The following is a 12,799-nucleotide window of genomic DNA, read 5'->3' on the forward strand; positions in this document are numbered from 1 at the left end:
ACCTCTATTTCTTCCTATCTGGCCCCAGGCTCAGCTCTAATAATAAGAGTTACACTCTATAAGTTCATTCGTAGAGGCGACCAGTCGCAAGACTCTAGCGACTAGTCGAATTTTCTTTGCGTGTTCGTCGCAGAAGAACAGTGAGAAACATATATTGCCTATAAAATAGGCAATTCGTACATCCTTTAAACTCGATTGCCTTCACGAGTGGTGGACATAGCGATGAGCATGTAACGAGAGCTTGCCATAGAGGGTTGTTCTGATATAAACTCGTGCAGATTGCCTTCACGAGTGGTGGACGTAGCGACGAAGATATAATGAATCAAGTTTGGTGGACATGTAACGAGAGCTTGCTTTAAAAGGTTTTGATGTAAACTCAGTGGCTCGTTCATGGTTTCTTGGAACCACTCTTACGTTTTAATTGGTTCTAACTTGTGAGAAAACAAGCTGAAGTTACTAGTGGGAGAACTGATCAACGCTAAATTATTATTGAAATATGGGAATATGACACGTGTTTAGAATGTTGTCTTTCAATGTTGCAGGTCGTAACGAGTTGATCGCCCGCTACATCAAATTGAGAACGGGCAAAACGAGAACGCGAAAGCAGGTCTCTTCGCACATACAGGTCCTTGCTAGGAGAAAACTTCGCGAGATCCAAGCGAAGCTCAAGGTGGTAAGTATTTATATCTCATCTATCCGTTTCGTTTCTTAAAACAATCCTTTCAACAGTCTGAGTCGATGAAAGAATCTATTCAGTCGATTTCACACCGATAAACTGAAACAGTGATGGGTTACAATGTCTCGCGAGCACATTTGCTTGAATCAACCCCTTAACAAAACAGAACTTAAATACTAAAATAAGATCGAGGAATAGCTAAAAATTGAAAAAACACATAATTGTTGAAATAAAAAATAGTTACTGTTATCTGTTTTTTCCCTTTGGTAGATCAAATATTTTTGAGCCTGCAGCGAGGCGATATCGTATAATCGATTCTTTCATTGAATATATAAAACACGCAAAAAAATAATACAGATATCATAAAAGGTGACAGCAAAAGCGAGTAACTGAAATCGACGGCGATTGGACGTACACGTATTTTTGATTTTCGTTCGTTCGTCCCTCTTTAATTTCTCCCCCCTCCCTTTGATTTCATCCCTCGATAAAGCCCGGCTGTGCGAGAACTAATTTCCAAAAGAGAATTTGCTCGATGAGAAGCGACGCAGGGAGGTTTGTAACGGAATAAATCACGCGTAAAAATGAACCGAGCTAGTTTAATCAACAGCTGAATTATTAAAGCGATTTGGGAACAATTGCGCGACTGTTAATAAATCACGGCGCAGTACGTTCACCGATGCAGAGAGCCGAAACAGAGGAAGGCGGGAAACAAGGGTGCATTGTTTATGCAAGCTCGACCCGCAATCGGACGCTTGACAAAAAGAAGCGAACAAACGAATTAAGCGCTCCTAATACGCTCTGTTCGAATGCAACTGTGCTGTCTCGAAAGCTCGCGACTTCGAATCAGTTAGGAGATACTGAAATATTAGAAACTCGTCTGAGATCAGTTTGCGCAGCAAAACACTAGGCGTTTTAACCTAAGCGCACAGGATCGATAGTTTTGTTAGTCTAACTAAAAGCCAATTACAGACTTAACAGAATTTTATAAATCGATTGTCTTCTTATGCATTAGATAGAAAATGAAGGTTTGTACAGTTTTTAATCAGCCTTTAGTTAGATAAAACTATTGGTGGTGTGCGCTTAGGCTTGTCAGGTGAAAAAGTACAGTGTTGTTTCGATACAAGATCGCAATTTGGACTCTGCTAACAGCTCGTGAAACGTACACATATTTCTAAGATCAGTTTACGCAATAATACCCTCAACTTGATTTACTCTAAACTAGAATCATGCAAAGTGGAAGGACGAATAGTGCAAATATGTGTAAGGTAAATGCCAGTAGCCAACCATGTCTCAATACTTAGCCAACCATCAATCATGTGTCAATAAATTGCTGCCAATCACGAAGGTGATATAAATAAGAACCTAAAAAAAAAATTGAATTTCTCATTTATTTGATCACAAAATAAGCGATAGATTTCATTTTTTTAGACTTTCATCTCATACCAGAACACTTTCGTAATTACCAATATATATGGCCGCAATAAAAAGATTTCAATCAATTTACATCTCGAAATCGTCCAGCTTCCACCTGAAATATTTTTCGCTACGAGTAATAATTAGTGATTTGAATCGCCTTGTACACGAAGGGCACTGAATCCTGGACATCGCCTGCGGCTAAAAGAACAGATGACGGAAAAGTTCCTCTCAAGCGATTCTCACCTCGATTCGATTCTTCCCTCGTCCCTGGGATACCTGCAACGACTGCATCCGCTGCCGCAGTAGTCGCATACCAGCCGTATTATTCAGGGACCTAACCAATGTGACGTAATTTTCTGGTTTCGCGAGGAGGGATCCCGCGATTTATTCCGTGAGAAAAAGGCTTTTTAGACGCGCTGTTTATGCTTCCGGTGGTCGCACCTTATTTAATTTTCCGCTATTAGAGGCCATTCGCGGCGAACACTGTGGCAGCCATACTTTTTTTTGCGAAACTCTATTGAACTTTTTCAGGCTTCTAAAAACAACTTACAAGGAACGCGACTTGGACACTGGATTTTTCGAAATATTCTAAATATCAAAAACTCGTGACCAATTTTGGGCATAATTTGTTATGGCGGACTTCCGTGTCTGTCTCCTAACCTCTAAAATATGAGCAACCTATGCAAACTTGATATTTCTGACTAGCTTCACCCCAACAAACAATAACATGCTAATCACTATCATTGTTATCATGAAACTTTGCTCACTCTGATCCAATAATACCATTATTCACTGACAAAATGTGAATAAACTAAATACATATATCACGAAATGAGTCCCATTTCTCGAAATGCTTCTAAATATTCCTTTACACTCCATAACAGCACCTTGGTCGTATCGAGATAACTCACTGGATAGCCAAAAATGGCCACGCACCGTTTGGGAACATCGATAAACATGTCGAGCGGGTTACGCGCATTCCTCACGTGTGTTTGCGCGCTGAGGGGGCCCGCGGGCGATACAGGCGAATTGGAGGGACGTAAAAACGAAAAAAAAGAGGGACGAGTGGAAAAATGAAAAAAAAAAAATGGAGGGGGGGAGCACGCGGCGAGGGCCTCCCTCTCAATTAACCGAATTGATTTTCCACGGCGGATTCACAGCGCGCGGTGAACAACAATCCCGCAAAGCGAAATGGATTTTTCGCGTGCAGCCAGATTTCGCGATAATCGTTTTTTAAATTCGAAAACTCCCCCCCTCCCTCTCTCTCGTCCTTTTTAATAAATCACCTCGGGATAAAACGCTCGCGCGCGTCGCTCCCAATTAAACATGAGCAAACGCGTTTATAATCGTTCGAACGCACGGTTCAAGAATTCATTTCGCATAGTTTTAATTATCCGTATTGGCATGGTCACGAGGCAAAATGGCACAAGTGATTCTTTTGAACATTTCTGTTTGACCCTCAGCGAGGCGTGGAAAACAGAATTCGCGATTTTTGGCGGAAGGAGAATAAATTGGAGAACCTTTCTTTCTCATTCTAGATACAATTTGATTGTAGGCAAAAGTTGGGATTCTAAATTTGGAAAGATGAGGATTTAAGGTTGTAGTGAATATGCATCTCCGATATTTCGACAGCTCGATTTGGTGATATTTGCTTTCTCACTGATGAACTTTGACAATTTTTAGAGAACCGTCTGATTACATAACGGAAACCAGGAAAGTAAAAAGTAATAATCGTGGTGGAGCTGTTTGTTCTTCACTTTTAACACTAGAATATTCAAAACGTCTAAAATCAATAATAAAGCTAGTGCTTATTTTAAAACCAGTTCCCTCTAAATAATTTCAAGATACAGTGAACACAGCAACGAGTTTACACCGCAGCAACACTCTACCACACTCCTATTCCATCAACTCACGACCTCACGCTAAACAAATATAATAACCGTATTTACAGAACACGAGCCCTTTAACTCCTGATTGGTAAAAAAGATCAAATGCAACAGAAAAATGAATATATATTACATAATAAAAAAATAGATACAAAATCCCATACATAGAACCACGAGTCCTTTAACGCGTGCTTTCCCAAGGCACCAATTTTATTCCCGTTTTTTCTAGCGTCACAAAAAAAATCATACCCGCGTAATAAATAGAAAACTGCAATCCAGTTTTTTTTCTACCATCGAACGATACGCATAAAAATCGTATTCGTTCGTGGTGGACAGAACGGAGAGAGATCGAACAGTAGTTCACAGTTTTGCCGAAAACCCGTTTTATTGTTGGCATTGTTACGCGGTGCACGCTTCATTCCAAGCGGCGTAGCTTGTAATGGCTCTTCCATCACAGATTTATGAACGAAATTGAAAAGGCCTGTAGTCAAACGATGGCGAGGCGCAGGGGGATGGAACACACGCCAATTTCCCGAATATCACGCGGACCAAGCCTCCCGTTCGCATCGTCAGCGATTTTCGGTCGGGGGAGGGCAGAGGAGGGGGGGGATTGAGGGCGCTGATTAAAACGACGGCTTTCCAATAAAAGCGCGAAATTTCCGCGAATTTCGCGATCCAAAGCCAAGCTTGTTTCTGCAATCAACTGCATTGCCGTTTCTCAATAACGATCGATGACATCAACCCACCGGCGGAACTAAAACAGCGACACGGGGATGCACCGCTGATAACGAAATTATGCAACGACGAGAAATCGCCTATCGATTTAATTTTATCTGCTCAATCTGAATGGCCACGCTCTGGACGAATATCGAATCGTCTGATCGCCATTAATATCCCTTTTTTTGTTTCGCTCCAGTGCACGGACGCTCCCGAATCTTGCCGATTTTCGCTGGAGATCTTTTTTCGAGAACCCATTTACCTCGATACAAGCTTGCTGTTTCATTACATTTGCTACTTGAAGCTTGCTCCCATGCACTGTTACGCTTTGATGAAATCCTCAGCGGAGGAGTATGAAAGTGCTGAGAAACGTTTCCCTCGTTGTTTGACCTCGTTGGTGACCGTGTAACGAGGGATACTGTATTCCACAGAAGTTAGGTTACTAGATAAGGCAGTAGTGCCTGAACTGATCTTAGAAAAATTAACTCTAATTTGCAAACTTATGTATAATGTACACATATCGAGACAACACTGTTCAGTATGAAACCTATTTTTTACTAGACTTAAAACCAGTATGTACTTCTCGAGAACCTGACGCGGTAGAATCTGTTAATCAGATTCGTATATGGCAGATAAAAACCTATTGTATAAAAAATTATTATTTTTTTTTTTTTTCGTGGGAGGATTTTGATGCAGAATAGTGTAATGGGGTGCTCGGCGAGCGATTGACCCGTTATAATCGGTTTGACGATTTGTTAGGATCATGCCGCCAAGGAGAAGGCGCTCCAGACAATGTCGAGCATGTCGAGCGCTCAGATAGTATCAGCTGGGAGTGCGATACACAACAAGATGCCCCCCGCCCTTGTGGGGCCCCTTGCCCTTCACGCTTCCACCCCTGTCTCCTATCCCGGAGCGGTAAGTCCCGACGTCACGGAAGTACCCCTTCGAACAATATTTTCAGCCGCCTTTCATTCTTTTTAGAGGAGCCACGAGCTTTGGGGTGAGACGACGAGACACCAGCCCGCCACTTGTCGGACACCGAAAGAGAGAAAAACACGCTGTTTGCTTTAGACACTAGCTCGTCAGTCGATCGGTGTCTCGTCGTCTCGAGGATGTGAATTTTGATCGTTACGCTCTGTCGGTTTGGCTTCTTCTGAGGTATCAGTCTTCCTAACCGCTTCGCCCTGTAACCCTTTAATCCGCTTGCGAGGGCAAGTTTGTGTGGTTTGACTCACCCGATTTTCCTTCGCGGCCCTACGATGGTGCTTTGCTGGAAACGGAGCTTCAGCGTGATCGTCTATGCCCCCGACTGCTCTCGAGACATCTCTGGACGATGGAAGTTCGAGCCCCGTGTCACCTGTTTCTGTTGTACACCTGTGCGCTTTTAACGATCGTCAGTTTGCCCTTTTTCGGGGATCCGAATGAGTAACAAATCTCTCGACTTGTTTCTGTCTTGCACGCATCTTTATTCTGTTTCATCCCTCGCACATTGTCCAGAGACAAGAGAGCATTCTCGGGGCCGCCATCTTTTTCTCGCAAAACTAACCATCCAAACCCCTTGCTCTCTGCTGCTAGCCTCTGGGGGCCCTTGTTGTGTATTGTTGAATCGGTTCGTCGCTCTATCTTTTACATATGTATCACCTGGGCATACATACATATCTATACACACGGGTAATATAAACGCATTTTTTTTAAATGTGAAGCGTCGTTGTGGCTTACCAAACTGTCTTTCTCTCTTCACGTAATACGACTACTATTATTTTTCTTCACTTATGTTCGTACCTGTTTCGATTTTTGTTTGTCACATTTCCTCGCTCGAGGGCTCGATGGCTCACGGAGAGAAATGAGATTTCTTCCTTCGCGGTGCCTCGTTCGAGAACTTTCCCCGAATCAGTCGGCCCGCGGAATGGGAAGATGCCTCATTTCTTCTTCCTAGGTTTATCTTTTCGAACCCAAGAAGCTTCCCCAGAAGAGGGACTCTTAGGGTGCAGGAGCAAATGCTTCAGGGCTCGTTGAAATTGCGAAAAGAAAACAGATGTCGACGTTTCAGCAATTTTGGCAGCCGGGCCTGCAGCCAGGAACATCCCAGGATGTCAAGCCCTTCTCGCAGTCGGCGTACACAGGGAAGCCTGCGACGGCGGTCTCCAGCGGGGACATGGTCCAGGCTCAGCCACCCCCGCCCTGGGAAGGACGTGCCATCGCCACACATAAACTTAGGCTCGTCGAGTTCTCGGCCTACATGGAGCAACAGAGAGACCAAGATATTGTAAGTACTGATCCCAATCCTTTCGAGTCACGATACTTAGAAAGCTACTTGATATTGATGGACACTGGACCAAGTGAAGAAGAGAGAAACAAATAGTTGAGAAACTTCTATTCCTGTTAGAAGCTTAATGGAGATAGATCTTTTAACTTGGATTCTTTTGCCAAGCGTTGGTATATGTATTAGTCCAGGTCTATCTTGAGTGTTTAGTAATTCTTATTAAAGCTTTTATTAGTAGTTTGTAATATCTATTGTGCAACTAGGGTTTATTAACCATGTTTTGTTTCTTGTTTCAGTACCACAAACACCTGTTCGTCCACATAGGAGGGTCCGCGACCTATGCAGATCCCTTGCTAGAGGCTGTCGACGTCAGGCAAATATACGACAAATTCCCGGAGAAGAAAGGTGGTCTGAAGGAACTATACGACAAAGGGCCACAGGCAGCTTTCTTCCTCGTCAAATTCTGGGCTGATCTCAACACGAACATCCAGGACGAAGCTGGGGCCTTTTATGGCGTGACGAGCCAGTAAGTCGAAGTTTTTATAAAATTCAGTCATCTCTACTGTGCAACTTGTTTCTTGATGAGGGTAAAGGACTATGAAAAAGAAATTCCTAGTATTGAAAGCTTGGTTCTGGATTCTGGAGCATTCGTTTGCTTGCTGCGCTGTTGTGCGTCCAGTTGCACAGTAGATTAAGAGACACTCTTTGCTAACAGCTTTGTTAATAAGAATTTTGACTTGACAGGTACGAGAGCAACGAGAACATGACGATAACATGTTCAACCAAAGTCTGCTCTTTTGGGAAGCAAGTAGTGGAGAAAGTGGAGACGGAATACGCTAGGTTCGAGAATGGCAGGTTCGTGTATCGCATTAGCCGCTCGCCCATGTGCGAATACATGATCAACTTCATACACAAGTTGAAGCACCTGCCAGAAAAGTACATGATGAACAGCGTCCTCGAGAATTTCACCATTCTCCAGGTATGTATAATCCTTACTGTCTTTTTCTTGGTATACTTTGGATGCTTTTAACATATATATACTTACCTTCTTGCTGTCTAAGTACATTGAAGTTAGTAAACTAACTGCTGTCATTGTGAATCCTAGCAATATCATAGAATATGCAACTATGGAGAAAAGCAGTGTCTACTAAAAATATTTTACTGTTATTTTGCAATAACCCAAGACACAAAATGTAAAAAGTTATCCAAAGATGCAGAAAATTCAGTTTCACATTTTTCTAGAGTTAATGCCTTTTTCCTTAATTGGGCAGCATAGTGGTTCTAATTTTCAATAACAGCATTTTGAAGTTCAGAAATACAGACTGAAATAAAGCAAAGGAGGGAAGACTTACCTTCAGGTGACCTTGGCGTTGACCTTGCACCTTATTTTGGTTTCAGGTTGTTACGAACAGGGATACGCAGGAAACGTTGCTGTGCACAGCATACGTGTTCGAAGTGTCGACGTCTGAACACGGTGCACAACATCACATATACAGATTGATTAAGGATTAGCCTGCTTGAACCTGCTCGCCATGCAGCCATCCACCCCCATCAGTGCCTACCATCACAAAAAAATCATCCATACGTGCATACACACAATTACACATAAAATAGCCCTTTGAAGTGTTTCCTGATTATTTTATGAAGTCCCCACATTTTTTAGTTGTTTTTTTTTCATATATTTATATTGGTTAGGTTACCATCGACGTTGGTATAAAGTCATATTTATGAACGATCATTTGCAGCGTGCGAGTTTTGGTTTTAATGGACTTGTATAATACAAGGTTTCCTATTTTATTAAGCATGATTGATCAATGATCTAAAAGGTTGTTTTAAATGTACGCTTCAAGGGGTTAGGCGTGAATACATGGTTGTAAACACGCCGGAATTATATCATATTTACATTTAACAGAGTTTCTATTGAAAATGTTCCGATGAAGATGTAGTGGTAACAAAAGTATCAGACCTATTATTTATTTGATATAATTGTAAATTTGATGAAGCATTACCAACTGCTATCTGAATTCAAGCGAAATTTGATTATTCGACAGGTGACGGAAATTATGTATTTAATACAGTATTGGGGAACATTTTCTGTGAAACTCCTTAAAGAGAATTTAATACACACATTAATACACACACACACACACACACATACACACATTAGAAGTACTGGCCAGCCCGAGCTTGAGTTTGATTCAAAATGTCGTAATAAGTAATTGGTACGCGTGTTTTACTATATCATGGAAGGGATTCCCCGCACGCACTGCAGGAAGTACCTTCCAGACTTTGGAATTGTAAATTTTATATTGAAACAGATATAATCGTATATATTTTATGAATATTTCGTCATTTGCTTACAAAACGATCGAAATCGTCGCGGTTTTAATAAAGAGATATAATTAAATTAAGTTAAATTGACAATAAATTTGGTATGTGAGAATAGTATATGTACCAAGGAAAAAAAAGAGAAAAAAACCCATAAAAAGAGGAAGAATGAAGAAACAGACTCTGATCTCGGAAAGGCGTGGTACCAACATAATTTAGTATTATAGTTTTATTATTAAATTAGGAAATAGATCAGACAAGACATACACACACAGATATATATATATTACATATAAGAATATATATGTTAAATATTAATGCAATGATTACGATTTACATTGTTATAAATGATCGTGTATAAAGTTATCTAAGTGATTTCTAAGTTTTAAACAAAATCGAAGATTAATAGAGAGCCATTATGATTTCCTAAGTCTCCTTGGTTACATTATCATTCTTTATAATTGCTTTTTACGATCAAGATTGAGCAAAGTCAAGGATAACATAGTGAAAACTGTTACACACCTTTCCTTAAGCTTTGTGTCGTAGAATTATTCTTTTTTTTAGCTATACTTCGACTAACAGTAAGACTCTTCGCTGCAAAGCTTTTTTATTTCTCAATGATCAGATGAAAGAAAATATTTTTTAAATCTTATCATCCACAGTTATACAAAAATTCATACACTTTTAAGCAGCGACACTTAGATTAGAGGGATGTGTTTGTATCTCTTGTAATCAATTTATTTCGTACTCGAAGATATTCTTTTTCTATAGTTCTTATGCGAATGATTTTCTTACTTAGCGTATTTCGTTCGTTTTTATCTTTCTACTACACTCGTACAGCAATACCATCCGACTATATCAGAGAGTCGAAGCAAGTGGCAGAGTTTTCGCTTTTAAAAGTTGACAGTGCGACGTTGAACCCTGTTACTTGTCTTCGATTCTCTATCATGTCAAAGAGCTTCACTTTATTACAGTTCTCTAAATATGAACATACTTTTACGGTGTTTTGAAAATCTTGCTTGACAATATGTTTCGTACTTAATGTCTCATTTCTCACTTCTCATGGACCACAGAGGTTTCACGCAAAGATTGTTTTACAGTTATGGTAACAGTTGTTTAAGAAAGTAGAGGACCATTTTTAATCCTGCAATTAATCTTACTTTAGTCACATCTCTCGCAGTAACAGTTTACATGTGCAACTGCACAAAAAACTTCTTTCTTTTTTTACGTATTCTTTAATCTGATCAATTGTGTGTTCCAAACCAGTACTTGCCTGCAAGGCGCACTGACTATTAAGATATACCAGGAAAGAATCATATATACTTTAAGGGATCTACTAATAATACTTACTGTATTCTTAATTTTAATTAACTTTTACGCAACAAGTGGCAATGTATTTTGATCTCTCTTTTAGTCAGAAATATGTCGCTTTTTATTTTGGGGTGAGAATCGAATTTGCTAGGCGATCGACTGAATATAACGAAGGAACTTACATGCGGCTTTCGTTTGATAACCGGCAGCTTTCATAATTTTTACTTATTGTTACCTTTCGTTTTTTTTTGTAATAATTTGATCGTAAGCCTTGTTTTTACATATTATATGTATACATTGTAATTTTGCTAAATTGTGTGTATGTTAAAGTGGATTTGGAACCACAGAGATGTCCTTACGTAAAGTTTATATAAATTCATCTATATAATAAATATGCATAAATATGCAGATCTCTCTTCTCAGAAAACATGAGTTCGTTTAATCGTGATTTCGATGGAAGCGCATCTCGTGGTTTCAAATCGACTCGCAATGAGATGTTATTGTCGAGGAACCGAGAAATTATGCAATATTTTTTAAAAAGATACTCAACCGTCGTTTCGGTTATACGAATTTTTATTTCATGGATAAAAAAAAAAATGGATATGGGAGGAGCATGAAATCGCGAAAAAGGAGCACCGACGCTAAATATTATTAACATTTACGAATAATGACTTTAAAGTAAGCGAATTACATTTATAAGGAAAGATTATGAAAATATATATTTATCTATGTCTTCTGTGAAGATAGAAAATAGCACTCTCTCACTCTATATTGATGATATCAGAAGAAAAATTGAAATCCAAGATACAAACGCAGAAGTAGATTAGGAGAAAAGAGACATTCGAGCTGTACACAGTACATAACGATTGAACCGAAATTTGTTAAATAACTTTGTACATATTTACACAACAAGATCATCAAAAGAAAAGTTCCAGTGGCTACGTTTGTGTATTGTAACGAAGTATTGCGAGAAGAGAAAGTTTCTTTACTTTTGTAACTCGTAAAAATGCCCTCATACTTTGGAATTCAAACGAAAACTTTTCGTCTGTATTTTCATAGAGACTTATTCAATAAGAAAACAGTTATGTAATTTAAAGATGTTTATTTGTCTCGCGATACACGTTGCATTAAAAATGCGATGTAATTGTATCAGGTTAGCATTTCTATGTTCATCGAGAAGTTTGTTTAAATTATTATAAAATATCTCTCTATGAAAGCATTGACTACAATCTTTATCAGCGTATCGTTAAATAGTTCGTGGGGAAAAAAAACTCGATGCATATTTGAAAGTTCTATTTCTTCATATCCTGGAACTGCCATATCAATGAATTGAGCTTGATTATTAAAATGATTGAGTGAAATACTGATCAGAAAGAATGAGATCTACCTGTATATTATCATAAATAAAACGAAGCGAGGATCAAAGTAGTTGATTTAACGAATAAATAAAGAACGAAATGATATATCATTAAATTAGAGGTTTAAAAATATAATAGAATTCAGTATATGTACAGTATTTGAAAAACATGTTTATAATTTGTATGGAAAATAAATAATTGATATAAAAAATTGCTCCCCCTTTTTCTATTCATGGTCACTCATTGTGTAAAAAACTTACTTTTGCTATAAGTATTCATTTATTTAATGACGACATTTATCTCTCGAACGGTTCCACTTCCGGGTGGATTCTCAAGAAAATCATGTGATTCGGTCGCCATGACACTCTAAGATCTCTCTTCTAAAGAAACCTGAAGAAGCGCTCTTGTAATTATTCAATTTTATAATTTTGTATAATAATTACTCAACTATTAATGTATCTCCTTGTTTAAACTAATTTTCTATTTGTATATACTTTGAGAAATTTAATATATCCTCAGACAAGAAGAGGTCCTTTTACAAATCCTTTTTTAATAACCTTAAGAAACAAGCAGGGATGGAGTAAGGTTTTCTAAGGCCCCAGTCTTAGCAATACCCATGATATAAAATACCAGGAGAAACGGTGGGGGGATCATAATGTCTGAGGTAAGATATTTTTTACTTTTTGAGAAGATTTGATAAAAGATGACTACTTATCTTCGATCTTTTGTCAGTTTCAAAGTAAGAAAACGAAAGACATTTGAAAAAAATTCTAATAAGTCGAAAATATTTGTTCTCTTGAGTAGCTGCAGAAATTTAGATTGCTATATGAAAAAATGGGGCCCC

At 38.9% G+C, this 12,799-nt stretch overlaps 1 protein-coding gene across 7 annotated transcripts in view; it reads left to right on the forward strand.

Annotated features, from left to right (window-relative positions):
* Nucleotides 1-8,487, forward strand: part of Scalloped (TEA domain transcription factor 1 homolog scalloped) — a 106,815-nt gene extending 98,328 nt beyond the window's left edge. For 4 of the 7 annotated variants that reach the window (XM_076386777.1, XM_076386780.1, XM_076386778.1 and 1 more), the window contains 6 exons: nt 543-673; nt 5,455-5,610; nt 6,746-6,961; nt 7,255-7,484; nt 7,703-7,937; nt 8,357-8,487. In XM_076386777.1, coding sequence (XP_076242892.1) covers nt 543-673; nt 5,455-5,610; nt 6,746-6,961; nt 7,255-7,484; nt 7,703-7,937; nt 8,357-8,470 — 1,082 coding nt within the window. In that variant the 3' untranslated portion in view covers nt 8,471-8,487. Of the gene's footprint in view, nt 1-542; nt 674-5,454; nt 5,611-6,745; nt 6,962-7,254; nt 7,485-7,686; nt 7,938-8,356 lie in introns of those variants that run through there. The other 3 variants (XM_076386781.1, XM_076386782.1, XM_076386783.1) reach the window with 3 other exon arrangements.
* The last annotated feature ends 4,312 nt before the right edge of the window (nt 8,488-12,799 follow it).

The sequence above is a fragment of the Calliopsis andreniformis genome, chromosome 10, assembly GCF_051401765.1.
Source record: "Calliopsis andreniformis isolate RMS-2024a chromosome 10, iyCalAndr_principal, whole genome shotgun sequence".
NCBI classification, from domain to species: domain Eukaryota; kingdom Metazoa; phylum Arthropoda; class Insecta; order Hymenoptera; family Andrenidae; genus Calliopsis; species Calliopsis andreniformis.